The following is a 27442-nucleotide window of genomic DNA, read 5'->3' on the forward strand; positions in this document are numbered from 1 at the left end:
GTACCGCTCCAATCTGTGCTGGAGCGGCATTGATTCCAATGTCATTGATGGCACCGTGAGCTAAACTTCCCCCCAGCTGGGATTAGTAAATCACAAGGTTAATAACAGAAATGGGATTCTGCTAAAACAGGGGCCATTGTTCACTCTGGCTTTTGCCCTACAATCTGCACCTAAGCCACAAACAGACATCCATGTAACACTCACGGCCTACGCCTTACACAAACCACTCAAGGGACCAGAAAAAGAATCTACAAAGACGTACAGATCAGATGCCTCACGGCACAAGGAAACAACTAAAAAACCCCTAGGCTATAACTCTAGGTAAATTAACAACCTGACCTGGGAACATAACCATTAGCTAACGAGCAGTGGGATTATTTAGAAATGGCTAAGGATGGGTATTAAACATCGTGACTTCACTATTTACATGTATGCCCTGCCAAATTACGTTGATTTACAAAGCAAGAGACTCCTCACTAGGCTCCTGGCAGTAAGCTAGGTGAAATCCCTGCTCCCACCTGGTACTGGGGCTGGGAGACGAGGTGCTCCTGCTGGCTGGCTGTGGTCAATACTGAATCAAGCTGTTTTCTTGTAGGCTAGAGATAGAGGCTAACTGAGCAGCAGTGAGTCTGCCCAAGTGAGCCAGATCACTCTTTGCATTGGATATGGGCTTGTGTTAAAACTCTTCCTAAACAAGAGATTCCTAACAGTAACCCCAGCCTCCAGCACTGGTGCAGTAATCAAAATAAGACTATGGAAAATTAAGATTTTAAATACAACAAGGGAAGATGGAGGCAGTACAGGCCATTGGGTCATTTCACTCCAGGAGCACGTGAATCCTTAACTCACCTCACGTTACTGTGGATTTGGGGTGAAATTAACAGGGACGTTATTTCACTAAACGAGACAAGGGAACCTAGAGATGGGTTATGTACCATTTCTGCTAAGGGTTCAGAATTTACTACCTGTCCATATTTGGTTTCCTTACGGAGGTCTTGTTATGGTGGAATGAATCTTTGAATCCATACAAGATTTTTAAAGCCAAAAGGGGCCATTATGATTTGGTCTGACCCCCTGCATAACACAATCCAGAGAATTTCACCCAGTAATTCCTACACCAAGCTCATAACTTCTGGTTGACCTAGAGCACAATTTTAGACAGCCACACAACCTTGATTTAAAGGCTTCAAGTGATGAACAATCAACCACATCTTTTAGTAAATTATTCCAATGGTTAATTACCCTCACTGTTAAAATTCTTCTTACAGTTCACTCTAGACAGCATTATTACGGTCACACACACACACACGTCTGAACCCTCTAGGGAAAAAAACTTTTCAAAATTAGGAAATGAAGTTAGAATGATGCAAGATTAAAAGTGTTTCCCTATATTGAGAATCCCAGCAGTCAACTCTGAACAACACATTTCAAAGCCTTTCCTATAAAGACAAGATGGCAGCAACTGGAACAGATATAAAAAAAATCTTCCCAGGTCAAGGTGTAAGATTAACTGCTGGACAGAAGGATATGGTTTACTCCCAGGGACTTTCAACTCTGTATAGTATTGATTTCGCTGGGACAACAAAGTCTGTACATAGACAATCAAGAACCTCTTCTTATTCTGCTTTTCCAGGACACAGGCACACAAGATCATTAATATGTTGGATATAACATTAGCCAGAATCAAATTACAAAGGTTATCCATAATCTTTATGCTTCTGGGCAAGAGCTGGTCACACACTGGGGTCAGGAAGAAATTCCTCCCAACATGTTATAGCACTGCACAGTGAGGTGCATTACCAAGAAATTTACAGCTTCCTCTTTAGCAGTTGGTATTGGCTGCAGGCAGACACAGGTTATCAGTCTAGATGGAGCCTTGGTCTATTCTACTCTGGCAATTCCTAGATTGTTTTTGAGACTCGCAAAAGACTCCATTTCCCTCCCCCACTATATCCAACACCTACACCCGAGAGAAGGGAAGCAGCCTTACTGGTGGTGGTGTCCTTAACAAAAAGGCTGATCATGTGACTTAAAGGCGGTCTCCTCTTGGTGATGGAAGAGAGTTTTCCCAGTACTGTCTCCTTCACCATCTCGTCAGTCGGCAGGCGGTACAAAGCCAAGTAGTTCTCCTGCTTGAAAAGCTCTTTGGCTCCGGGTGTGAAACCTGAAACATGAATGTAAAGGGGCGAAAGATTAAACACAACCCAAAGCAAAATGGAGGAGATCTCACTTTGCTGCTCCACCCCGCCCACTAGCTGCAGTCATTCTGATACCTTCCCAGCAGCAGCATCCACCAGAAACCAAGCCAGTGACATTATGTAGCCCCAGTGTGTGCTAACAGCCAAGCAACAGAGGTTAGACTTACCTAGCTGACTTGCCTGCGTTCTCACTATGTGCGTACACTAAAACGTTTTGAGATCTACTGATGAGATGTGCTATATAAGAGCCGGATGATATTATTAGTGGAGTCCTTAGCACTCCTGATTCATTTAAGAGAAGCGGAGCAATGCAGAAGAACAAGAGGTCAGAAACGCTAAATGTTAATCCTGGCTCTGCCACCGATTCCTTGCGTGACCTTGGACGAGTCATTTAACTCTCCTGTGCCTCACCTCTTAAATGGGGACATTGATACTTATCTACCTCACAAGAGTGGGATGCAGATTATGAAGTACTGAAGATGTGAAGTGCTACATATTATTTACGGCTAACCATTACCAGTTTCTCTGTAATACACAGAAGCCTAAACAGTAACACTGACAAAGATACCAGAAGAGCAATTCGTCCATTCTTATTGGTCATTCTTTATCCACTGTGGGGCAAAAAGCTTCTTCATCAGCACTGCTGCTGTCTGTAACACTGAAGGATTTGAACTAGAACTTTCCAAAATTTAGCCTGTGTTGGCTGGAAAAACTCTTAGCCATGAATGTCACTCAATGACTGTAGCATCGTGTCTCAACCTGTCAGCGGTGAACTCTCCAATGACACTGGCAACAAGTCTGATGTCAAACCTCTGAGCATTGATCCAAAGAGAGATCAGAGTCAGATCTGCACTCCAGTTTTCCAACTCAAATTCAAAATGATCTGGACAAACTGGAGAAATGGTCCGAATTAAACAGGATGAAGTTTAACAAAGACAAATGCAAAGTGCTCCACTTAGGAAGAAAAAAATCAGTGTCACACATACAGAATGGGAAGAGACTGTCTAGGAAGGAGTACGGAAGAAAGGGATCTAGGGGTTATAGTGGACCACAAGCTAAATATGAGTCAACAGTGTGATGTTGTTGCAAAAAAAGCAAACATGATTCTGGGATGTATTAACAGGTGTGTTGTGAGCAAGACACGAGAAGTCATTCTTCCGCTCTACTCTGCTCTGGTTAGGCCTCAGCTGGAGTATTGTGTCCAGTTCTGGGCACCACATTTCAAGAAAGATGTGGAGAAATTGGAAAGGGTCCAGAGAAGAGCAACAAGAATGATTAAAGGTCTTGAGAACATGACCTATGAAAGAAGGCTGAAAGAATTGAGTTTGTTTAGTTCGGAAAAGAGAAGACTGAGAGGGGACATGATAGCAGTTTTCAGGTATCTAAAAGGGTGTCATAAGGAGGAGGGAGAAAACTTGTTCACCTTAGCCTCTAAGGATAGAACAAGAAGCAATGGGCTTAAACTGCAGCAAGGGAGGTCTAGGTTGGACATTAGGAAAAAGTTCCTAACTGTCAGGGTGGTTAAACACTGGAATAAATTGCCTAGGGAGGTTGTGGAATCTCCATCTCTGGAGATATTTAAGAGTAGGTTAGATAAATGTCTATCAGGGATGGTCTAGACAGTATTTGGTCCTGCCATGCGGGCAGGGGACTGGACTCGATGACCTCTCGGGGTCCCTTCCAGTCCTAGAATCTATGAATCTATTAAAAAAACAACAACAAAAAACTAACAAAGGGGTACCATTCTGGTACTCTCCCAGGATTCAGCTGGCTCAGTAAGACTACCATGAAAGCTTGCTCCCATTTCTCAGCTGTCTCCTTGTTTGGTTCTTCCTTACCTATTAGCCTGGCAAACTCACAGAGCCCCCAGGGCACATGGACAGGCAGCACAGCACTGTGGGTCTCCTGGAGGGCAATGTTGCAGAGGTGGTCAGAGAAGCGGCACAGGCGCTCTGTCACACTGGCATTGCAGAGGTTGAGCAGCACATTCAAGCCCAGAGGCTTCAGGGAGGTTAGGTGCATCTGCCAGTTGGAGTCGTCAAACTGGATACAGGAGGGGTTCTGCTGGTCCTGGGACAGGCTGAGCATTTTGAGATGGTAGTCACACACGAAGTCTTCAGCCTCACAGGCCAGTCCCTCAGTGTCACCGCCAGCCTGATAAGACATGCAAGAAAATCCTGATTAGTTATAATGGAACGTAGTTGCTAGAGAGGCTCCAATTCCCATCCCAAGTTTAGTATCCCTTAGCAGAAGAGAGAATCCCAGATATAACAGGGAAGATTAACAGGCCGTTGCTTCCTCCACTTATCAAAAATAGCAGCTTCCCTAGTTCCACAATCTGAGATTCTCCAGAGGAGTAAAAAGAATGTTTTTTAAATGGTTCAAATTCTAAGGGAGGAAAATGAATGAGTATGCGATGAGGGAGTGACTACTGTAAAGGGTTCTTCCAGGGAGATTAAACTACTTTCTAGTAACAAATTTAGAAAAACAAATAGTAAGTTCCTGATCCTTCCCACACTGAAATCTGTGGGAGTTTTACCATTGCCATAGGTGGGAGTATGAACAAGCTCAGAAGATAACCAGGGAAAGAACTGTAGGATTGATCTTAAGATGACAGAAATTTGAGGGATGGGGATGAAGTCTCCTGAGAAGAAGGTGGTGTGTAACATCCCATAAATGCACAAGAATAGATGTGAGAATCCTCATCATAGACACTAGCAACAGGTACCTCCTTTAGTTCTGTCTTTAAAAGAACCAACCCTTCCCAGGGGGAAAGGGCCTTCAGTAGAGAGAACGCTTTTCTTCTCTGAAAAAGGACATGCAGCCCATGCTGAAGGATGTGCAAGGGGAATGAAGTGAGATTCTTCCCTGATTGCTTCCCCTTACAATTCAGCAACTGAAGCAGGCAACACTAGACAGACACACAGACATCTGCCCCAGCAAAAAGCACATCTTTGTGAGCCCTGCTTAAGCACCAAGGCCATTACCAGTCAAGTGACACGGGCCGGGGTGAGTCTTTTATTGCAGTGTAGACATACCCTTAGGGTCATAATCTGTCACTAGAAGATATTATGCCCAACTCTCCCCTTGCTTACACTGGGGTAGGTCAGGAGTAACGTCACTGAAATCCATGGAGCTACAGTGATGTAAATTCAGAATAACAGAGCACAATCAGTACATATGAGTGGCCAGTATTACCAGTCAATTAGTATTTAATGAAAACGAAACTTGGTTAATTTGACCTTGGGTTTCTTTGTTTTTGACTTCATGAATTATTCACATTCTACTGCTGGTTTTGTGAACGTATTCATTATTATTATTTATTTGTATGATCATAGCACATAGGCCCTATATGTGGAATTATTCTACATCTACCACAAATGAACACTTGGCATGCTATAGGTAAAGTATCCATTACTGATATTCGGTATTCAAGGTCAAAACTGGTCACCTGTTACATGGTTTAGATTCTGGTCCCTGACTGAGTAACTAACATTTTTCATAGAAGACTATGGAATAATGCCTTTCTAATAGACTTCTTTGTCAGTTTCAGTATTTATATATTTTGTTGACTGCTTGGTGATCAAATATTCATGAATAATGAAAAGCAGTAGCAAATCAAATTTGAACCATGTGTTTAAAAAACCGTCTTCATCATTTGACCGGTTCTCTGGGATGCAGACCAAGGATATTAGTCTATTAGTCTAAATCATAAACGATGAAGAGAAAGTGAATAGAGAAGAAGTGTTATTTACCCCTTCACATAACACACAAACCAGGGGTCAATCCAATGAAATTAATAGGTAGCAGGTTTAACACAAATATAAGGAAATACTTCTTCATACAACACACAGTCAGCCTGAGGAACTTGTTGCCAGGGAATGTTGCAAAGGCAACTGTATAACTGGGTTAAAAAACGAAGTAGATAAGTTCATGGAGGGCAGATCCATCAACGGCTATTAGGGGATGCAACCCCATGCTCTGGGTGTCCCTAAGCCTCTGACTGCTAGAAGTTGGGACTGGATGACAGGGGATGGATCACTTGATCAATTGCCCTGTTCTGTTCATTCCCTCCGAAGCACCTGGCACCAGCCACTATTGGAAGATACTGGGCTAGATGGCTGGACTCAGTATGGCCGTTCTCATGTACCACACAGGCATGTGTGCCAGAGATTTGACCCAAACCAGCAGCTAGGCTAGCAGAGAGCTAGAATCACTGGGATGCTGAAGAGGAGGCTCCTCACAACCTGTTCTCTCCTCTACAGCCACTATAGTACTACTAACTAAATCCTCAGACTTTGAAGAGGGCCCCTTTAAATGAACAGCTCTCTCACCCCACAGAAAGAGGAGAAATCCAAAGGTGTGGGAGCTAATAGGATTACGGTGCTGGCTGTAACTTGCTGTGTAGAGTGTCTCTGCCAAGCACTGCTGAGTATAATGTTATTTTGGCTGGAGGGCCATCTTCCCATCCACAAGGCCAGCAAAAGGCACGGAGTACAATGAGATTCAGCTGCTCCTTTCCTTACTTAACTCATATAAATCTGCTAGATTCCGCCATCCTCTAACGCAAATCAGGGGGTGGGCAGGGTTCTTTCTCCACTTGATGCAGCTTGTCCTACAGCTCAGTGAGAGGCTGACTGCATCCACTTTTGCATACCTTACCTGGGTTGCCTCCTCCTCACCACCCTCCGTGTCTTTGCTGAAGCTCACATTGGACCCCGATGGATGCTTGCTTCTATTGTTTGGCTTTCTGTGGACATGGACGTCAGAAGATTTTGGAGTGTCACTAGACCAGTCGTTCCTCTCCTGTTCATTGGCAATGTGGACCATATCCATCATGGGACCAGAGAGCAGAGCATCCCTCTCATGGGGCTAGAGAGAGCAAGGAGGTGAAGTGATGAGACACTTATGGGATGGAATGGGAAATCCCCACTACTGATTTGCATGATGCCAGGCCTGTTCTACCCTGGGATGGATTTGGGTAGCAGGGGTGGGGCAGCCTCTGGTCTCTACTGAACAAGACTGGACAGGATGCTTTTTGGAGGAGCTGGTCCTCAGCATTCCTTAATCATTCAAGCAACGACCCTCTTCTCGAGGAGCCCAACACCTGCTTTTCTACACCACCGCAAGCCCTGCCAGATCATGAACTGAATCAAGTTGCCTGGCAGGTAGTGCGAAGGCTGCCAGCCACGCCAGGCTGAAAGCAAAGCATCACTTTGTCGATGACCTAGCCCTCACCTCCTCATCCATCTCTGGGTGGCAGAAGGAGCGCGTGGAGAGTTCATCCGTCAGGTCTTCATGGCTATCATGAGGGGCTTCCACCTTCCCACTGAAGAACAGAACAGTCTCTGGACTGGGATTTGGCCAGGATAGAATCCCCTGCTTGTCTACACAGCAAAGCACCTAAAACACCCCAAGACATCCCGCAACACCCCCCAAAATACAAACACCCAATGAGTTAATGTTTAAAATATATATTCACAGAAAAACAGCAGAAGGCTCGGGTGGGTTTTCAGATACAAAGTTGGACAAAAGTCCCTTGTTAAGCAACCTCCTGTCTTGAGAGTGCATTCTGAAAGCATGCCCAGGTGTGCTGAGCACAACTTGGTTCTATCTAGATTAATAGTCACATAATGCAAGTTTCATTTTAGGAAATATTAAAACTAAGCATGAAATCCATTTGCAGGAGGCAAGAAAAATAGGTACAATACAGACTTGTACACCAAGGCCCAGGGAGATCAAGAGTTTTTTTTAATGTCATTGGCAGAGCTAGGAATAGAACCAGAGTATGGCCGGGGTTTAAGCTACCAGACCACACTGAATGTCCTCTAAACCACTGTCTTTACTAGAAGTGTGCTCCTGGGAGGATAGGTGCCCATTTGGTTCAAAGACAGTTATAATCAGGCTAACGCCCGTGTTGTCGTACGGGTGAAATTCATAAAGTGTAAAAAAGTGGAAAACGGATGAGAGCATAAAAATTGGATGGGAAGAGATGTCGAATCCCAGCGATAACAGAACATGGCGATATTCTAAACAAAAAGAGCTCTTAGCCATACACACAGCAGTTTCCATTGCTTCACACTGACTCTGCAGACATTCTAGGCTTCCGATTGAAAATCCTGGAATCTTATTATATAGATGTATAGCTCTTATATAGCGCTTTTCATCATTAGACATCAAAGCACTTTACAATCGAGGTTATAAAGCCCCTGCAAACCCAGAAGACTAGAACCCCCACAAGACCTTTACTCAGAACGCTGTGAATGGAGCACCTACAGCACTGTTTCTTAGGGGATTTTCACAGTGATTGAAGAGAGCAAGGTGTCCCGTTTAGGTGTCTTCCTTGTGATAACCTAGTGATACTCACAGTGACGGATCCCAGGCTGTGAAGTAAGCTGGAGGTGAAGCTGAGTGTTGGAGACTTGCCTTTTAAAACACACAGAAAGTGGCTCCAGATACAACGTATCATTTCCTGTCAGAGAAGCAGACCACAGGTGACAATTCGCTGGGGAGAGCCTGGGTGAGGAAGGGGGAGGAGGGGTGTGTGAAGTTAACAAACATGCTTATAGGTTTGAGTCAAAGAGACCCTGTGAAACAATCCATTGCCGGGGGACAGGACTTTAAGTGTGAGTAGGTTGAGGTTTTCGAGGGCAAGGGCACTCCCCCGGCTGAATGCAAACAGCAAGTATGTTCTTTGAACAGGGACTCTGGTGGGGCCATCATAGTCTTTCCAGAAAACACAGGTGAGACTTTTGAAGAGGTTTCACCTCAGTTAACCTAGATTCCAAGAGGCAGCACCTTTTCCTAAACAATATGCTCAGTTCCTTGGATGAAAGGATTTCGGTGCCCCACCACATGCCTATTAAACCCATTTCCAGATGGGACAACTGAGGTGCAATGACTTACGCAAGGTAGCCCAGGGAGTCAGGAGTCTGGGTTCTATCTCCTGCTAGAACCATTACCTCCTCATCCAATTTAACTAAAAATCAAATCTATGAACAACTGAAGGAAGGTTTGAATGAGGGAAAATATTACAAACTAAACGTGCTGCTGTCACAGACAACCTTAGTCTCCCACAGGAGCACTATCCCAAACAGAGGCTGGATGACAGAAGGCTAACACATATGGGCTCATCTCTGTAAATCTGGGATCTAGTCCCAGCCTCAGAGCTGTGTGTTTCTTGTTCCCAGCTGAACTGGGTCTGCATTTTGATGTTGAGCTGCAAGCTTTATATGCATTTCTGGATTGCTACTACTTTGCATCACTCCTCCCGTGCTTGAACTCCTCCAGTGCTCAGACACTATGTTGATAGGGGCCATGTACAAACCTAGACAGATTAAATCTCACCATATCTGTAGTCAGAACTGCAGAACAATATTTAATTTAACACAAAAAGAAAAGGCCATGTTTAATCCAGACACTTTCTTACAGCCAAGGTCTTCGCACAGAAGCAGAAAAAGGGAACAGATCCATGCAGCAAGGGAGATGATCTCAAGTCACTACTTTTTAACTATTCAAGCACTGAAATGCACAGCTCAGCTGAAGGATGAACTGGCAAAGGAAGGTAAGAAAACGTTCAGCGAAAGCGATATGAGTGGGAGCTAGCAGTGGCAAAGGGAGAGACTGAGCTTGGTGACATCTGGGATTTTCTAATTAGCCTTGGGAATCCCTCTGCTTCCCCAGGGAAATGGAAATCCTAACGCCAGATTAGGCAAGACAGTATCCTCCTGTTTGATCTGGGTGATATAATTTGCAGAGGGGCTGGATCCAGACAGTTCCTTTGAAAGTTTGCTTGCTCTGATATGGGAAGCGTTATTAATGTACACAAGCTTATTAAGAATCTGGTGAAGTAGGATCAGGCTTTCATCCCAAATGACCCACTCTCCTCTCTCCATATTTCACCTCTGCCAGGGCTCCAGTCTTGCTGCTACTTCCCATCTCCCTGTTCACTAGTTTTGATTGGATGAGGGTTGTTTGTTTTTTAAGATAAGCTAAATTCTCTGCCCCAGCCTCCTGCTATGTACACGTATTTCTTGACCAGTTATTCCACCTGTGGAGTAACAGCGACCAGGACTTGAAACAGAAGCTTTCTCCAAGACAGGAAAGCTTAGTTTCAAAACCTCACCAAAATTCTAATTCATGGCAACCTGAAGGGTACAAGCTGGACCACCTGTCACATTTAGCTCAACCCTGGCCAGTAGAGCAATTTCTACATGAGAAGGTGTGTGGGAAAGACATCGAACCTGCAAGCAGAGCAAAATAAAGCAGCAAATAAAGAATGCCAGCAGGCCTCTGTCACCAGCAGTGAAGGTTTAGGGACTAGCAGGAGAACACAGAGAGAGAAAGGGAAGGATCTTATCGAGCTCACAGTGAAGTAGAAAGAGAATGGAAGCCTTGTAAAAAATAGTAACAACAGTACCTGAGAAGATACCATCTCTGTGTAGCTGCTGAGTGTGTCCTCTGAAAACTTAGCCAGCTGTAGCAAGAGAAGAGACCAGTTACTATCAGTGTGCTCAGAAATGGTACATGAGACGCATCCCTCTCTGAATAAAAACAACGAGGAGTATGGTGGCACCTTAAAGACTAACAGATTTATTTGGGCATAAGCTTTGGTGGGTAAAAAACCCACTTCTTCAGAAGCATGGAGTGAAAAATACAGATACAGGCATAAATATATATTGGCACTTGAAGAGAAGGGAGTTACCTTACAAGTGGAGAACCAGAGAACCTCTCTGATAGTGTTCCTTCCGCGAGATGAAGGGAGGGACCCTACTCTCTACTGCCATACCAGAAGAGACCAATGGTCCATCAAATCCAGTAACCTGTCCTCCAGTAGTCCATGTTATTATTTATCTGTTAAGCATAAGCACCATGCTTGGTGCTGTACAGGACATGGATGAATACATGGTCCTTGCCCTGAAAAGCTTACAGACTCAAGAGACAGATTAGACCAGTTAGATGCACCAGGAGGCAGCTCTTTCTTAGGCTGATATTTTGAGGCAGAAGGAGGCAGTGTTTGAACTGATCTGGACTGGGTGAAAGCAGGGATCTTTAAGAAGGGATTTCAAAGGTGGGCAGCTGTAACATCAGGGACACAGAGGAAGGAGGCAGAATGAAAGGGGCTATAGGATAGGAATGAAATCAGGGATGTAGGCGGGGTGGAATCATGCAGAGCTTGGAAGGGGAGGGAAAATTATAGATGACGATTTCACAACTCAATGTCTTGCATCCAATGAGCGGGATTCTCATCTTGACAGAAAGAGGAACAACTCACAAAACTAAAAAAAATAGTGATTGCAAATGTAAATAGAATAAAGTCCCCATCAGTAATACTTGCACTTGGGCCCATTTCACAAACTTAAACAACCCACATGAGCCAAACAGCTGGGAGAAAATTTACATAGAGAAATGTGAGTGATTATTGGGAAGTGTTTAAGAACATTTTAATAAATACCCAAAAGGCCACAATCAAGAAACAAAGGTACACTGGTTAGAAAACCAGCCTAGCTTAGAAGAGAAGTGAAAGCAACAATAAAAAATAAAAACAATACATAACAGATGGAAAAAAGAGGAAACTGACAGCAATGAATAAAACTTAGAAGCTAGAAAATGTAGAAAACATTGATAAAGAAATGAAAAGGACACATGAAGAAATCTATAGCCAACAGAGTTACAGATAACAAGGAAAAGGGTTTGGGGTTTTTTTGAGTTAAGCATATCAAGAACAAAAGGAACCATGACAATGGGAATAGTAGAATTGTCAACAATAATGAAGATAAAGAAGAAGTGTTCAATAAATATTTCTGTTCTGTATTTGGGAACAAGACAGATGATGTATTCATATCATGTGATAATGATGAAATGCTTTCCATTCCAACATTAACTAAAGAGGATGTTAAACAGCAGCTATCAAAGCCTGACATCTTTTAATCAGCAGTTCCAGATAACTTGCAGCCAAGAATTTTAAAAGAGCTGGCCATGGAACTCTCTGGACCACTAATGTTGATTTTCACTAAGTCTTGGAACACAGGGGAAATTCCAGAACTAGAAGGCTAATGTTGTGCCAATACACCTCTGCTCCGATATAACAAGACCCGATATAACACGAATTCAGATATAACACGGTAAAGCAGTGCTCCGGAGGAGCGGGGCTGCGCACTCCGGCAGATCAAAGCAAGTTCGGTATAATGCGGTTTCACCTATAACGCAGTAAGATTTTTTGGCTCCCAAGGACAGCATTATATCAGGGTAGAGGTGTATTTAAAAATGGTAAATGGGGATGACCCAAGTAATAATAGGCCTCTCAGCCTGACTTCAATCTTGAGCAAAATAATGGAAAGGCTGTGTCACAGGGTAAATGAAGTAGGTCCAGCATGCCTCTGCCAGAGCAGGTGCTCTCATTTGGCCAATTAAGAGGGCGGCGGCAGCACCTGGGGGCTATAAAGGACCAGGGGAGAGAGACATGGCGAGTCAGGGGAATCTGAGAGCACAGACCAGTGGAGCAAAGGAAAAGGGCAGGAGGTGAGAGCTGCCAGAGCCAAAAAACTAACTGTGGTTCCTGAGAGAAGGCTGAAGGCAGGAAAGCAGCAGCAGGAATTGCTTGATGTCTATCAGAGAGAGAGAGCCAAGTGCTGCAGGCAGGAAAGCAGAAGAGGAGCTTACTTGAGGACATCTCCAGGGCTGGACTCAGAGGAACCAGGAGAGGGCCAGAAGGAGAGAGGGATGTTCCCCTGATAACGATGATCTCCCAGCAGAGAGGCTGTGGGAGTTTCCACTGGGAAGAGTGGGGTTTTAAGGACTATATACAATGGATGTTGGAAATGGACTGTTTGGGATTTTTCTTGGGAAGCAATTAACTGTGTTTTGGTAATAAACTGGCTTCACGGAGGGGCATTATTTAAGCAAAAGAGCCTGAAGTGGATTTACTGGAGACTCTGAAAAGGGAAATTGAGGCAGGTGTGCCTGTCATGCCGCAGGAGGCTACTCCAGGCGGGCCATTCTGTGACAGGGTGTTATAGGACTGGATTAATAAAGAATTATGAGGTAATACAATTAATGCTATCAACAAGGGTTTACGGAAAACAGACCCTGTCTAACTTGATATAATTTTTTGACGAGATTACAAGTTTGGTTGCTAAATATAATCATATTGATTTAATATATTTAGACTTCTGTAAGGCATCTGACTTGGTACAGCACAACATTTTTATTAAGGAACTAGAACCAATACAGGCACACATTAAATGGATTAAAAACTGTCTAACTGAAAGGTCTCAAAATGTAACTGTAACCAGGGAATTATCATTGAGTGGGTATTTCCAGTGGGGTCCCACCGGGATTGGTTTTTGGCCCTATGCTATTTAATATTTTTATCAATGACCTGGAAGTAAATGAAGTAATTAGTGATAAAGTTGGTCAATGACACAAATATTGGGGAGTGCTAAATAATGAAGAGGACAGATCACTGATACAGAGCACTCTGGATCACTTGGTAAACTGGGCACAAGCAAACAATATGCATCCGTATATGACCAAATGTAAAGTCATACATCTAGGAACAAAGATCACATACTTACAGGCTGCGGGACTCGAGCCTAAGAAGCAGTGACTCTGAAAAAGACTTGGACGTCATGCTAGACAACCAGCTGAACATGAGCTCCCAGTGTGACACTGTAGCCAAAAGGGCCAATGCAATCCTTGAATGAATAAACAGGGAATATGGAGTAGGAGCAGGGAGGTTATATTACCCTGTATTTGGTTTTAGTGCAGCCACTGCTGGAATATTGTCTCCAAATCTGGTGTCAACAATTCAAGAAGGATGTTAAAAGTTGGAGAGGGTTTAGAGAAGAACCAAGAAAACAGCCCTTATAGTTAAAGACTCAAGGAACTGTATTTAGCTTATCGAAGAGGAGTAACTTGATCACAGTCTATAAGTACCTACATGTGGAACAGAAATTTGAATGTTCCATTTAGCAAAGGTGTAACAAAATCCAATCGCCCAAAGGTGAGGCTAGGCAAATCTGAACTAGAAATAAGACACCTTTTAAAACAAAACAAAACAAAAACGATACTGAGGGTAAATAACTATTGGAACAACACGCCAAAATTACTGGTGGATTCTCCACTAGCATTTTTAAATTACCTTTTAGAAAAACATCCACATTTATGTTCTACTTCAACCACATCTATGTCACTTGAAGCCAGAATTAATAAAGGAAAATCCTATGTCCTGTCTTATGCAGGAGGTCATATTAGAAGATGACTATAATGGTCCCTTTTGGCCTTAACATCTATTAGCTTGAACTTGATGGGAAGGGGAAAGAAAACAGAGTTACATGGTCCAGCTGACAGAGAGGAAGAGGGTCTTAACTGCTTTATTCTGAACGGAGTAGAGGGAAGAAAGGTAGGAATGGCAAGGCCAAAGAAGAGACTGCCCTAGTCAAGACCAGAGTGACGAAGACCTGAACAAGCTTTGACTGTAGGGACATGGAGGAAGGATCATATTTGAGATGTCATGGAGAAAGAACTGGCAGGATTTGGTGAACTGGGAAGAAGAGATAGGAGACAGAAAAGGACACACCCAAGGCATGAGCTGGGGTGGTAGGATGGAGGTGTCAACAGCAATGAAGAAGGGAAGACAAGGAGCTCCTATTTCACCATGCCAAAGAACCAAGGACAGAAGCTGAGTGATCCTGACAGTGAGCACGCAGAGGGGAAACCACTAAAAGGAGATGGTGAGGGAGCATTTGGATGCAATGGATGCAGTATCTGCCTCATTCTACGCCAGCACCAGGATACAGGTGACTTCCACTGACTTCAGTGTAAGTTCTGCATATCCTGTAGGGAGAAGACTAGGCACCAAGAGAGTATGGAGACACTGAGTCCCAGGGAGGACAGGGAGGTAGTCTGAGCAATTGTGCCAAAGGCAGAAACTTCATAACAGATGTTTGAGAAGCAGATAAGCACACCATAGTGCACCTGGCTAAAACCACATCGGGAGCAGGTGGGTGGGGAGTTTTCCAATATCCATTGAATGATCAGCTTATATCTCAGAAAACTCAGGATCAGAACCCCACCAGCCTCTCCAAGAAAAAATGCTAACCCTTATCTGCCCTTATGGGAAATAATCCTCACCTCCTTAGTCCCTATTCCACTGCAGGGAGCATCCCTGTAATCCAACCCCCAGCAGTTCAAGTGGCAGCTCCCAGACCCCATGGGGAATAACAGCAGTTAAAAGAGGACATCATAACACCCAGCCACTCACATTCACTAAAGGTTCCTTTGTTCTGGCTATTGCATCTCATTTGTCTCAGTTTAGACTCCCACTATAGGGTACAATTGTCCATCAGTTGGCCCACAGAACCTGTCTTAAATGGATCTATTTGACTGTGGGATAAACTCCAAGAGAAGAGCTTGGGCCACCTGAAACTGGGCTGGAGAGAGAACTGGGAACATACTGTTGGGAACAATGCTGTTGCTCCCCAGGGAGATGGGCTAGACATGACCCAACAGAGGTCACCCAACTGTAATTTTTTAAGATTCTGTGGATTCACCTGATTAACAGACTGCCCCCTGAGTTCCTCTCACAGAGACCATCGCCTTCTCTGCCCCTCCCTCCGCACACAATGACCTGACATGGGAAATACCTACCAGCGAGGTGGACGAGGCCATGCTCATCTGGGCCAGGACCTTGGCTTCTCCACAAGCTGTAGCAAGAACCCACAGGACAGGAAAGAGCAATGGAAGGATGGGCAGCACGCCATTCACCTGAAAAACCACCATAGGTCACCAACTAGAGTCGGCACAGCGATGAAGCTAGAACTGAGGCCAGACACATGACTTCCTCTTCACCACAGCACAGGGACAGACACGGGGCAATATCAGGAGCAAAGGATGCAGTTTGCAAAGACCGAAAGTAGTGCAACACACTGAGGAGCCCTGAGGGAAAGACACCCACAATCCATGGGGATTTGCCATAAAAGAGGCAGTCAGCAGTTCACCCCCACTTGCAGTCAGTTTTCACAATGGATTTGGCATTAAACCTTAATATTAAAAAGAAAAAATCCAGGGCAAATAGATTAAACCCCATCGTGATGGGAACACTAGGGATACAGCTGCTGTTCTGCTTACTGTTCAACTGAGTGCTTCACCTGACCTCAGCATGCACAGGGAGAGAAGCAACTCTGAGAAGGCGTGGGAGGTTTGTGTTAAAAGGAAATTAGCTGCACTGTACGCGTTGGTTAGGAGGGAATGGGGTGGGCACAAGAGACTCTTTTACCTGCAGCTGAAGAAGAGTGTACCGCCAGGAAGCAATTCCAGGAGCAGAGAAAATGAAGCGCACAGCATTGGTGATCAGGAAGCCAGCCTGTTAGTTAAACAGAGGAAATACCCTCAGCAAGCCACCAGTTGGAATGAGAGAGTCTCCACTCCCCTTAACACTGCAAGCCCTGGAAAATCCTGGAGGTCAAAGCTGGTTTGTTACTGCATTACCAAACCTCCCCCCCACAACCTCCTCCATCTCATTGCTACACCTACATACTGACTGTTCAGCACCTTCTCTGCACTTCTCTGAGCTACCCAAACTGAATATAGGGTTAGTGACTAGCTGGAACTTCCCATGAAAGCCCACAGGTTCTTAACTTCTACTGGGATGGTCCTGGCCTGGCAACTTTGGAACAAGATTGGTCATCAACAGCAGTGGCTTGAAAGTCAGACCTACCAATACAATAGGGACGGCATACTTCAGCATCACTGACTGCACTGTGAACCTCTCGTTATCCAGAGCTGTCACGGGACGTGACAAAGCCATGTCCAGACACCACCTGAAACATCAAGACCAGTTAGGAGCCCCAGCCCATGCTACAACAACCAACAGTCCCAAGGCCCTAACATTGCATCTTCCTCCACTAATCTTTTTAGTTTATCTTGATCAGAATAGCTTCATGATGGGAAACTGATCACTGTTTCAGAGACCCAAAGCCAGGCATTCCATACTATTAGCTTTGCACTTGACACTGGAGTAAATATAATGCACTCCCCTTGACTCCTCAGCTGGTTGACCGCAGCTCTCAAACCCCAATTTGCATGTCTGGTCAGAGAACATTCAGATACCTACATCTCTAGCTGACCAGAAGGGTCACTGATATTACTGATTAAATCTCAAGGAGAAATGGCACTTGCAGAAAATCCCACCCACTCATAGCGAAAAGATCAATAGTCATATGAAAGAGAATATTTCCCACTCAGTTTCTAAAAATGGGCTTTGCCCCCCTGCTGAACCAGATCAAGTAACAATGAAACACCTGCCTCATGCTATCTGCAGCCCTCTCACTCTTCCTTTCTTTGCTCATCCAAGAATTAGCATTTTACTTAAAATTACACCACCCTAAAATGGAGAGCAACTATCCCTGCAAGTTAGTATTCTCTGCAGATCCAAACCTCTGTGCCCAGAATTCAGAGATGATGCCTCTGGTTAGAAAGTTGACAGATAGCCTTGTCCTTGGTCTCTGAGTTGCAAACACATACTTAAAAAATAAAATAAAAAGGAAACTCAGATCCCTATAAAAATGGGGCCAAGTGAAGGGCTTGCTATCAAATGCAGAAATTCTCTGATCTCCTTGCCGCCGCCACCACCACAAATCAGTTTGCAGGTGAGGTGCTAAACCAGCAGTTTGGAGAATATGGCTTTCTGCATCCATCTGACCTAGCAGCTGCTGAGAACCAGTGAAGGAGTCCAGTGAGAGTCTTATAACTCTAGTATTCCCAGATAATGGATAAGAGGTAATATCATCTATCTGAAGCCCCCTGTACCGGACTGGAAAACTCCACCCCTTCTGATATAAGGCCGCAACAAGAACCAAGCCACCCTGTACAAGCATGAAAAGCAGTATTTAGCACACCTGACATTGTCAATCACTGGGGTCTTTAGGACACGAAAGAGACGATACAGCTGAGGATTCTGAGGTCCCTTCTTCACTTCACCCCTCGGGGAAGGTGGAGGAGAGAAAGGGGGGAACAAGTCTCCTGGCTCGAGAACAATGTGTTCATCATCCTGTTATCAAATTAAAGAAGAAAAGACAGGCAGACAATCCAAAGGCTGCACAATCAGACAACTCAATGGAAATCTCCTGAAAGGCATTGGTGTTTTAGTACCACAGAAATCTGTTCAACACAGGACACATGTTTCCTACACCGCTTAAACTATCAATGCTTTAAAATTCATTTGCAAAGTTGCTGAACTGAATGTAAAGTAGAATGCAACACCTATTGCATAATGCAACACTTACTCCCCAGCATAACTGTAGCATGTATGCACATTCCACAGGAAAGCATCTACACTATGGTGCTAGTGACATAACTAAGGTGCCACAGCTGTGCAATTGTAGCACCCACAGTGTAGACGTGACCTTAGACAACGAAGAGCATCAAAAGTAACTTTAAAAGCTGAATTTTCCCATGTCTTTCTTGCATAACACATTTCCTCCCACCCCCATCTCTAGTACAAAATATGAAATCCTGCCCACTTGCACCTATTAAAGATCTCTAACATGCTTTTGTAAGAGAGGCATGTTATTTCTGATGCCCTGGCCAAATTGTAGCTTTGGTAATTTCGTTCCACTTCTTTAAATTACCTATAATAATTGTCTGTGTGGCTTGTGAATGTGGCACTCTTTTTCATTTCTTGTCCGAAACTGGTGTTGCTGTGTTGTGAACACCTGCTGCATTCCAGCCCAGAAGTAGTTGCATTACAAGCAGAGAAATGATCCATGTAATTCTTTTATCTGCCTCACAGGAATTTGTAAGGCTTAACTTTTAACATTTGTAAAACAATGTGAGCTCCTTGGCTAAGAGCTTCTGAAGAGCATACAGTATTACTATTATCTTCATCTCTTTGCCCCAGCATCTTTAAATTTTTCTAATCTAAGTGCTCTCTTTGTTCTGTCAAGTGCTCCTGTTTGTACCACCAACTCTGTACATTCGCTAAACAAATCATCCCACAAGTTTCCATTCTATGAGAGCTGCTTTCAGAGCCAGGAGGAAAGCCAGGCCCTGCTGCTTGTTTTGCTACATTGTAAAGGGCAAGCTTCAGTATCCAAACACCATGAAGGAAGGGTTTTCTGAAACAGCAGGCTGTTCACAGTTTGTTCCCAAATAAGAGCTGATCAGTGGATAATTATACCACACATGAGCTAAGATGTTGTCCAGGTAACATTCCCACCAGTACTGGCCCCTCCCCATCTTCCAAGATTCCCTGAAATTATTCTGCAATCTGATGGAGATATGCATAGACTCACAGACTTCAAGGTCAGAAGGGACCGTCATGATCAAGCATGATTTTCTAACAGATAAGTCTAGATCAGATACCACTTGCTGTCCTGCAGTGAGAACCTAAACATTTTCTCCTGCTCTTTCTCAGTCAATTTCTTCCTTAGCTTGTAGTTCCAGCCCTCTTAGAAAGTTCATCCACTTTCCCCCCATGTATCCTATACAACAACCTTACATTATCAGAGAGCAGAAAGGAGAAGGTGAGAGCAGATAAGCCTTTATTTCTCCATATGAAATGCAGGGTACAGTCCCCTTCTTTTATCAGAAAGGCATATTCTACACTAGAGTTCCATACGGAAATACCGTGTTCATGTTGCGAGTTCTGTCTGCAAAGTGAGTGCAATGAATTCACAGCAAGGAGCAGAGAGGAGTATTTTGCACACAGGTTCATTTAAGATCTTTAGTGACAGTGACTTTCTGCCTAAAAACCATCTTCTGGCACAAAAGCAACACCCACGGTTTCAAAATGGGAAGGTGTCCTACTGAATTATCTAGTCAGATGGTTTAATACAGTTATGATCAGAAGCACAATACACTCCTTTTCTGTCCTGTGGGAGACAAGTAACATTATGCTTTGGCATCATTTGTGTGACTAAGTTGTTGCGGTTTGGGGGTTGGCGGGAGAGCTGTTAATATAAAGCACTTTTAGCTGCACAAATGAAGTGCAAGGTGAAGCTCTTGAGTGTTCCGAAGGTAGGAAGAGATCAAACACACAATGAGAATACTGTGTTCTCTGGGAATTAGTCACCAACAAGATCATCCTGGGAAACAATCTTTCATCATGGCACAGAAAGAAAACAAGCGAGTTACCTTAATCCCTCTCAGAGAAGCAAAAGACTCCTGCCCCGGTCTCAGAGCGATAACGTCTCCCTCTACTAACAGGCTGACGGGTAGGTTTACGAGATGACCATCCCTGTAGGCCCAGTGGAGGGACCAGGATGGGGCAAAAGGCATGTGAAGGTCGGGGTACATGGAGTCTGGCCACTTCGGCTCTTTGCCATCTTCCAGGGTATCTGAAAGCACAGAGAACAGGAAAGAATGAGGAAGAGCCCCGCTGGAGAAGGGCTGGTGAGCCCGTAGGTATTTACCTTCCACAGAATGATCCCTCCAATGCTAATCCCACACAGTCCTTATGATCTCCTGCCATTTCCTTTATTCCCCCATGGGGGAGGGAAGGTCCCTCATATTTCCCCATCCTGTACAGACAGCTACCAATAGCCAATTTGCAACATACACCAAACGCCAGGTAATGCTGAGATGAACCTATGCAAGACAAAGGCCAAGAGAATGTCCCAAAGGGCCCCAGGCTGAAAATAATTACTCCACCTTCTGCCAGGCATAGGTTCCCCCCAGGCTTGCTGTCCAAACTGGGGGGGTGCTCACTCACAGCTGTTCCCACACACACGTCTCTTGCTGAAAGGGTGCTGCAGTCCCTACGTTCTCCTCTCTTATTGCTTGCTGGAAGGCAGATATTTTTATGAGATGCTCAGAGTCCGACTTACTCCAGCACACAGACATAATGGCCATTTGCCTTACCAGGTTAAGGTACAAAGCATTTGAATTATCGCAGCTCAGCACATCACATCTAAAGAGGGTGGTGCAGAAAGCATGGCTCTCAACAGCCTGCCTCTGTATGAGATGGAGCAAGACAGGTAATCTGAATACAAGTAATGGAGACACTGAGGTTTGGAGAGAAATCCAACAGAGGGGGAAGCTGTGAGTGCATGCATGACAGCCCAAATGGGAGAGGGCACATAGAGACCTCACCGTTTATCTTGTCGATGATGGTCCGGAGCCTCCTTTCAACCTCTCTGCGCTTCAGCCTCTCTTGTCGTCCAATCAAGAAGAGGTTCAGGAGGACGAGGAGGAGGAGTGCCAGGGCATTCACAATCTCAGCACCTTGGCTTTGTAAGGCAACAGGAAATAACCAAGAAGCAGAAGAGGCATGTGAGTAAAGGAGCAGAATATGCTCCCCCGGGCACAGATATAGATGCTCACCTACCTGCCCCTTTATTCTTTCATCCCACTGACTCAAGTACTAACATTATTCATAAAGCAAAGCAAAGGCATTAAGCTCATGCTTTGTCTTTAGAACAATTCCACTGGAGAAGTTCGACAAGATCTGCTTTGATCCAGAGATACCCTTATAAAATACAGCCAGGGAATGATGAGGTCCAAGTGGCAGCTCTCAGCACTCTTCCATGAGGCACCCCAACCCCCAGTTCAGTTTCAGGATTATCCCTCTCTATTCCCACATCCCAGGACATCAGGGGGTCTGGTACCACTCTACAAAAAGGAGCTTGTACAGTTCCCGAAGGGAGGCAGCCTCATTCCCTCCATCAGATCCATTATGGGATTGTTGAGAAGCGGATGAGCTCCCAAAACGAGTGTTTGTTAGAGACTGGGGGAAGGAGCTGATGGGGACACGATCTGGGCATGAATGAGCCCAGTGATTAAAAAGAATTAGCGACCACAATGCTAAGACAGCCATATGCACTACAGATACAGTATAAAACTACCCCCACTCCCCCTCAAATAGCAAAGGATGCTTTGCTCACCTCCCGTGTGGCTGGCTCCCATAGCAGCACAACAGCAGCAGCACTGCCAGCAGCATCAGAGATGCACCCGGCCAATGGAAACAGGAGCAACGGTTACCATGGTACAGGAAACTGCTCCTCCACACCTCCTACAAAGCAAGAGTAGCAGAGAGACTCAGTGTCAGCTAAACACAGATCTAGTCCTTTAAGAAGCATAACATAATGGGGGGACGGTAGAAGTTCACAAAACCACTGGGGAGCGAACATCGTTTGCAAAAACCCTCAAAACAGTCAAGAGCTTCTCACGTCAGTGTTTATGTGAGTGCTAACACACTAGCAGTGGATCAGATGACTGGCCTGGGTGAATGCTCACTGCCTCGCAATGCCCTGGCACAATACAAAGGCGGCTGTGCCAGGATGTCTCATTGTCACTGATCCAGAGGGGAGAACAGACATTTTAAAATGGAATTACTACAAATAAGACTCTAGAGCTTTGTATTTAAATGTACAGAACGCCCCAACAGTAGCTGAAGCCTCAGGAGAGTATGTTAAGCCTCATAGCCCCATCTGCTCTAAACAACTCCCTATGTGCACTGAGAGAGACAACTTTGGAGCCTCTCTCTACAGAGATCATATTTCAAATACAGGTAAACCCCAAATTTACAAAGCTCTTCCGGGTACAGGGAGAAGGAAAAGGCAGCACACATTCACCTTCCTAATGCTGGAAGGGGCGGGAGGCTGACCAGGTAGGAGTTTCAGCTTTTGCTGCTCCGAGGAATCTCTGGGTTGAAGTTAAGCTCCTAAATTCCAGAACTGCACAGCTGAAAAGGAGCTATAACCTTGAATAGCTCCTAGCATTAGCCCCAAGGAACTTAGAAGCTCCACAAAAGCAGACCCTAACGTAACTGACCTTCAATTAACTCAGAGTTTTAGCTTAGCAAGGGTTCGGAAAGCTTGGGGATGCACCATAGGTCCTTTGTGCGATCCATACGGGGAACTGGTCTAATTCCCAATTTCCAAACTTTAGGGTTTTGAGAGACCGATAGGGAAGGTCAGAACCTACTGTGGGCTTTTTTTTTTTTTTTTTTTTTGCCTCACCTTCCATGAAATCACCTTCTTCCTTTCCTTCTGATGCCCCTCCAGCAGTGCTGACAGCTGGTCTCTCAGGATAGTGAGGGCCTTCTTTGTGGTCAGGCCCAAACTTGAGGTCATCTCATCCTGGAGAGCAGAAAACAGTCTGTTTAGTGCTTCATCATCATATTTCTTGGCTTTTTCCTGCTGGCAAAGCACTACGTCCCCGAATGCCTTGGAATCATCTGCAATGTTCTCACCCTCCCATGAACTTTCGACTGGCCTGCTGGAATAAAAAGCAAAGATGATCGCAGGCAAGAAACACATTGGTGAACACACAGCTAAATGCTCCATCACAGCAGGAGAACTGAGAGACGAGGTCCAGAAGACAAGAGTGTCTCTGGCTGGCAGAGACTAGGAATGCTACAAAGGGAGCATGCTCGACTCCCAAAAGCGAGGGAGGTTTAAACTGATATCACTGTTAGGGATCCCAGGTGATTTGCCAAGAGCAGGTTACGAATTTATGTCCTAGCTGGAGCCCTTCAGGTCACCACTCCAATCTAGATCAGGTGCAAGTGTCATAAGCTGTATCTATTGAGTCCCAAATTTGAGACAAAAGCTAAAAACAAGCAGCACAAGATAGACAGTTAGGCTGAAATTTTAATGATGCAGGATACATTGCTTTTCTTTTAATGTTTCATTTTTTAAATTTTTTAACAAGTTTACAAATCTTTGCCATATAAATATCAGGAACAAAACAATCACTACAACAGTTAGCTTTTGTTTAGAGACATTATAAAGGAATATAGTCATCAGATCTTTCTATTTAATATGTTACCATATTACAGAGTGAGCATCATTACAAGGCCTATAATATGTTGCTTCTAGTGATTTTATTAAATTATGTAAGTTAAATCTCTATGTACACATATGTAACAGACCAGCACTATTAAATGTTAATATTTAAAAAAAAAAAAAAAACAAGCATGCTGGGTTTTTTTATTTTTGTTTTCTTACAGGTGAACGTACTTTGAGCATTGAATAAAAGGTAACCAAATATCTAAGAATCTACCTGCCCTCTTTCTATTTTACTGGGTACATAATTGATGTGTTAATTTTATCATAATCTCCCTTTAAAAAAAAAAAAAATCATTCCTCGATGGTTGGGCTATTTTTCTTTTTCCAGTGAGAGACTACCAACAACCGAGCAGCTACTAGGAGATAAGAGATCAATTCTTCTTTTCCCCCCCGTGTGACCATTTCTGCCCTAGAAGGATTACCAAGGGATCATTTGGTAATACAAATTTGTGATATTAGGTTACGGACTGCATCCCAATACTCTCTAACAACTGGACATGTCCACCATACATGCATAAAATCTCCTCTTTCACCACTATCTCTCTCTCTCTCTGTGTGTACACCCACACACAGAATGGTGAGAGGTACCTTTGAAACAGTATCTTAAAGAAATTTTATTTTATTGTGATACAGATTGAGGCTGCTGGTCCTTTTTTCTAGATCAAACCAGATTCTTCTAGAGTAATTTGTCTATCCACCTCCTTTTCCCAGAGTGTTATACATAGACACTTTTTTGTTAGAAAAGCTGTCTGCAAAGATCGATATAAATTAGTTATAATTTTTGTTTCCTAATTGATCAGATGCCATCTCTTCTATTAAAATTAGCTTTCTGTGTAACAGGTTTCTTAGAAAGCTGAGAAACATAATGCCTCACTTGAAAGTACTGGTACAAGGGGGGAGTGGGCCAGTTAAAGTTAATTTTGATCTCTAAATAAGTTAGAAATGTTTTGGGGTTTGTTTGTTTTTTACTGAATAGCTGGCCCACCATGTGTATTCCATGGCTCTCCCAATCTTCGAAGCTCTCTTGTTCACAATTTGGGTTAAGAACTGGATTATTTGTAATGGGTGAGACTGGCAAGGGAAAGGAACTTATTTTATGTGTCATTATATCCTAAACACAGAGTAGCCTTTGCTAAAGGATGTGCGTAAATTTCTGGAAGATGAGATTTTTTTTTTTTTAATTAATCTACGGTAGTTTAGCAACATTCTTACTGCCACAATTATTTTGTTTAATAAATACCCCGTGTTTGGCTGGGTTAGAGCACCCCAAATTCACTACTACGTTGAGCTGGCTGGCTAAGTATACCTCTACCCCGATATAACGCGACCCGATATAACACGAATTCGGATATAACATGAGGGCTGTGCACTCCGGCGGATCAAAGCAAGTTCGATATAACGCAGTTTCACCTATAACACGGTAAGATTTTTTGGCTCCCGAGGACAGCGTTATATTGAGGCAGAGGTGTAGTATATCAGAATATTTGGAACAGCTAATCCATCCTGTTTAATGGGCCTGTTCAGAGTATCTGCACTCACTCTTGGGCTTTCCTTATTCCATAAAAATGTTGACATCCTCTATATCCTCGTAGGGTTTTATCTGGGATAATCCCAGAAAAATCTGGAAACAAGAAAGATATCCTTGGCAGAATGCTCATTTTGGCTGCAGCTATACTTCCCCACCAAGAAATTAAATACTTCCCTCAGCACCCCAGATCTTTGTTCATTTCCTGAAGTAGTGGTTTGACACTAAATCATGAAGCTCTCCTATGTTGTTTGAGATTTGAATTCCCAGGTATCTTATAGAATTTGCCACCCGTTTGTACCCAAATGTTTTCTGGAGGAAAGACTTTTCAGATTCTGGCATTTCAGTATTTGGCATAATTTACTTTAAATCCAGACACTTTCCCAAAGTTCTAGATTTCATCAGAAACTAATTTGAGAGAAATATAGGTTTAGATAAAAATAATATTACATCATCTGCATATGACACTATTTTCTGATGTGACCCTGCAAATTTTATTCCTGTGATGGATTCATTGTTCCTTATCCTCGGTATTAAAGCTTCCATATCCAGTGCGATAAATGAAGGAGACAATGGACATCCCTGCCTAGTCCCTCTATGTAATTCAAACAAACACCATGAACTCAAACGGCTGCTTCTCGGCTCATGTAAAGAGCAATTATTCATTTAGGGAACTGGGGGACAAAGTCCACATAGGGCAGGGCTTGAAACAGAAAGTCCCACTATTCTCTCTCCTTTCTCTGCGTCTAGTGACAATAAAAGAAACAGATTATTTTTATTTGGTATTGCGGATGATTCCAAGTCCTCTCTTAATACTGTCTGAGATTTGTCTATCCTTAATGAATTCAGTTTGATCTGGGTTTATATAAACTGAGAGCATAGACTGCAATCGGCTAGCTCGTATTTTTGCTAGAATCTTTATGCCATGATTTAACAGTGATAGGGGCCTATAGGAAATGCATATAGTGAGATCTTTTCCATCTTTAGGGAGAATAACCACAATAGCTTTTTTTCATAGGTTGCAGAAGTTCCTCCCCTAACAGAATAGTGTTGAAGGTAGCTCTCAAGCGACCCACTAATACCTCCTTAAATACCTTGTAAAATTCAGCTGGAAAGCCAGCAGGTCCTGGAGTTTTACCACTTTCCATACTTGCTATTGCCACTAGGATTTCTTCTTCTGTTACTTCTTTATCTAAAGAGTCTTAAAAATTTTGCTTATCTTTGGAAAGTCTATTAATTAAAAAAAAATCTGGAAGTAACTTCAGAACTTGGGAGTATCTGAGGTAGAGAGATTTTTATAAGCAGCAACAAAAGTAGCACATTTCATTAGGGTGTGTAACTATCTTTTTGCTGATTGTTCTAACTGGTGGAATAATACATTGCTCTTGAATCCCTTTAAGCTATCACTTTTATTTCCTTTTTCAGAAACCTTCTGCTTTGTATACTAAGGGCTTTTTCAGTGGCATCTGTCACCAACATATTCAATTTTCCCCGTATATTTAGTTAATTGTTATAGATGGTTTTGAACCTGTGTTTTTATGCATGTCTTGCAACCTTTTTATCTTCTGCTGTAATTCTATTTTTTCTTGAGCTCTTTCTTTTTTCAGGTGAGAGGCTCTGCTTATCAACTGACCCCTAAATAGTGCTTTACCTGCCTCCTAGAGAAAGCCTCTCTTTATATTGTCAATATCATTTATCTGAAAGAACTGAACAATGTCCTTTTTAATTTCTGCAACCCAATCTTTTTCTTGGAGAAAAAGGCAGCTCACTTCCCCACCCCACCCCTCAAAAAAGTGATCCCTGGGACCCATCCCAGTATCAAATATCACTTTACTGTTGCATGATCTGACCATGTAATGTTGCCAATTTCTACAGATTGTGTCTGCTTCATTAAGGATTTACAGAATAACATTACATCTATTCTAGTA

General features: G+C 43.6%; 1 protein-coding gene across 6 annotated transcripts in view; it reads right to left on the reverse strand.

The window, feature by feature from the left end:
- Positions 1 to 27442, reverse strand: part of TMEM94 (transmembrane protein 94) — a 92722-nt gene that overhangs the window by 24206 nt on the left and 41074 nt on the right. For all 6 annotated transcript variants that reach the window (XR_004648176.1, XM_034790135.1, XM_034790136.1 and 3 more), the window contains 14 exons: positions 23159 to 23278; positions 22082 to 22209; positions 21291 to 21427; positions 20334 to 20536; positions 18098 to 18249; positions 16918 to 17020; positions 16477 to 16563; positions 15849 to 15965; positions 10618 to 10674; positions 8566 to 8670; positions 7437 to 7601; positions 6861 to 7070; positions 4037 to 4352; positions 1991 to 2164 (listed from right to left, as the gene is read on the reverse strand). Coding sequence is in view for 5 of the 6 variants with exons in the window: in XM_034790135.1 (XP_034646026.1) it covers positions 1991 to 2164; positions 4037 to 4352; positions 6861 to 7070; positions 7437 to 7601; positions 8566 to 8670; positions 10618 to 10674; positions 15849 to 15965; positions 16477 to 16563; positions 16918 to 17020; positions 18098 to 18249; positions 20334 to 20536; positions 21291 to 21427; positions 22082 to 22209; positions 23159 to 23278 (2074 nt within the window). In the remaining variant the exon portion in view is untranslated. The remainder of the gene's footprint in view (positions 1 to 1990; positions 2165 to 4036; positions 4353 to 6860; positions 7071 to 7436; positions 7602 to 8565; positions 8671 to 10617; positions 10675 to 15848; positions 15966 to 16476; positions 16564 to 16917; positions 17021 to 18097; positions 18250 to 20333; positions 20537 to 21290; positions 21428 to 22081; positions 22210 to 23158; positions 23279 to 27442) is intronic.

The sequence above is a fragment of the Trachemys scripta genome, chromosome 14 (genome assembly GCF_013100865.1).
Source record: "Trachemys scripta elegans isolate TJP31775 chromosome 14, CAS_Tse_1.0, whole genome shotgun sequence".
In the NCBI taxonomy this organism is placed as follows: domain Eukaryota; kingdom Metazoa; phylum Chordata; order Testudines; family Emydidae; genus Trachemys; species Trachemys scripta.